Source organism: Charadrius vociferus, unplaced genomic scaffold (assembly GCF_000708025.1).
Source record: "Charadrius vociferus isolate BGI_N301 unplaced genomic scaffold, ASM70802v2 scaffold90, whole genome shotgun sequence".
Classification (NCBI taxonomy): Eukaryota; Metazoa; Chordata; class Aves; order Charadriiformes; family Charadriidae; genus Charadrius; species Charadrius vociferus.
Window position 1 is genome coordinate 2,315,022 of NW_009647222.1, and position 2,196 is coordinate 2,317,217.

The 2,196-nt window shown below is 43.6% G+C and overlaps 1 protein-coding gene across 1 annotated transcript in view; it reads right to left on the minus strand.

Moving 5' to 3' along the window:
* Window positions 1-988: 988 nt before the first annotated feature.
* The window catches only part of LOC104281616 (aldose reductase-like), a 6,346-nt gene continuing 5,138 nt past the window's right edge, over window positions 989-2,196 (minus strand). Inside the window, exons 8-10 of the mRNA XM_009879642.1 lie at window positions 2,044-2,127; window positions 1,484-1,566; window positions 989-1,031 (exon numbers count right to left, since the gene is read on the minus strand). Of these exons, the coding sequence (XP_009877944.1) occupies window positions 989-1,031; window positions 1,484-1,566; window positions 2,044-2,127 (210 nt within the window). The remainder of the gene's footprint in view (window positions 1,032-1,483; window positions 1,567-2,043; window positions 2,128-2,196) is intronic.

Genomic DNA, 2,196 nt, shown 5'->3' on the forward strand with positions numbered 1-2,196 from the left:
TCCAAGGGAGAGAGAGTGGTTGTGAAGGGTGGCAGTACTTCCCTAAATCTTTGGCTCCCACACAATAGTAAGCCCTCACTGGGTTCAATAATGTGGTGTATTTTTTCGCAGGATGGATGTCTCACCCCTGCCTAGAGATTGCTGAGGGCTTTATGGGTTGCTTCCTTCAGGAAGCTGGGAAACACATGGTCTTGGGCTATATCTTTGTGAATTGAAAGTGGAAATTTTGGAGAGAAGGTCCTAAGGTGCCGGCGGTTTGGGCACAGCACCGCGGGCTGAGCCTTCCCAGTCGGGGGGCAGACACCCGGGGTGTGGGTCATGTGAAGGGCTCCCCAGCAGCACTGGGGGCTGTGGCTGGAGCTCGGGGGCTGGTGGCCGGCGAGGAGGTGGCAACGAGGGTCTCCTCTCAGGACTGGCTGCCTTCTGGTGCCCTCAGGGGAGAGTGCTGAGTGGCTTTGTTGTCTCAGGGAGGATCTGTGTCTCTGGAGCGCAGGTGACTGTATGTGACCTCTCACTGTGTCTCTGGGTAGGAGTGGTTTGGATTTTTCCTACACTGGACGGAAGACTTACAGACAATGATGGTTTTGCATTTTAAAATTAATTTTATTTGAAATATGGAACTATGAGACACCTGATGAAATTGTGGATGCATTTTTTTTTTTGGTGTGGTTTGTCAACATCTGGCTTCTGCTGATGCAAGACTGAAGGCAATCACAAACTCTCCCTGTTTTCTGCTTAGCAGCTCTGCCAGGGCTCTTCAGTAGTAATCCTCACTTCTAATAAGCAGAATATTATTACATCCCACATTTTCTTCTGTAGAAAATACTCTTTGCTTCTTCCAAAAAAAAGAAATTAATGGGGTAAACATCCCATGTCTTCACTGGCAGAAGCAGGGCATATGCAGTAAGAAAACAAGATGATAGTTCAAAGTTAAAGCAGAGGCACGTGATACACCAGAGGTCTAGTGAAGGCCATGTTACAAGCATCTTCAGTATTCTGCATGGAAGGGGTACTCCTTGTGAGTTCTGGATCTGAAAGAAATTAAAGAGGGAATATTATTTTCATGGGTGACCTAAATGTTATATGGAGGTGTGTTGGGTGCATGGAGAATCCACCAAGGCAAGCTTTATGTCATGTAGTTACAGGAAGAATATGTGAAGCTATGTGTCCTCATTTCTCTAGTACAGACAAAGATGAAATGAACATCCAGAACCCATTTTTTGTAATTCAATTTGCAGAGAGTTTCCTGGAAACTGAATTAAAAATGAAAATGTAGTTTGTTTTCATTTGTTTGTTTTGGTTTGGTTTTTAAATATTAAAACCTCTCCTAAAAAAGTATTTTTGGAACAAACCAGTTGGAGTTTGAGTTGGAATGATTTTTAAATAAACTGAATTTCACGCTAACTGGTAGCTGTGACACAAAATTCTTTGTAAAGAATATTCAAAATTTAAGAGTTGGAAGGAAACAAGCAGTGTCACTTACATGCTCATTGCACAGATCCTCCAGTTTCTGTTAAAGCTGAGAATTGTTGCCATCTCCTCTTTAGTCAATTCAAAGTCAAACACCTAGGAAGAGAAACAGCTGGAAATCACCTCTTTGAAAAAATCAAACAGTATGAAGAGAGACAAGATTAGAGAGCAACTCCACACTGGAGGGTCCATTTTCAGTCATGGACCACTCAATTAACAGATAGAAGAACAACTTGTTTTATGGACACAAGAACTATTTTATGAACATTGCTTATTTTATATAAGACTTTTCTGGCATGTTACTGTGTTGGCTCCAAGCAAGCTATATGTGCTGGTTCATGCACAAGCCACACAACAGGAAATATTGTATAAGACCTGTTCATCTGTTCTCTCCAAAAGTAGGCCTGGCTTAACCCCCAGTAGAGTGTAGGCAAGCATAAAGAAAGAAAAAGCCCAGTTCTCTTGTCTGAGGAGGACTTGGGAAGGGTAGGAAAGGATCACTGCTTGCTCTGCAGGGAGACGCCGTGCTGTCCCTGAACATGCCATGAACGCAAGTCACTCCTAATAACCTACCTTGAAGTTCTCCACAATGCGCTGTGGTGTGACAGACTTGGGAATCACAATCACATTTCTCTGGATCTGGAAGCGAAGGAGAACCTGCAAGAACAGACCACTAAGTTGGAGAGAGGAAGACTCCTGTTCTGGAGGAAGCAGAGCCTGTTCCAA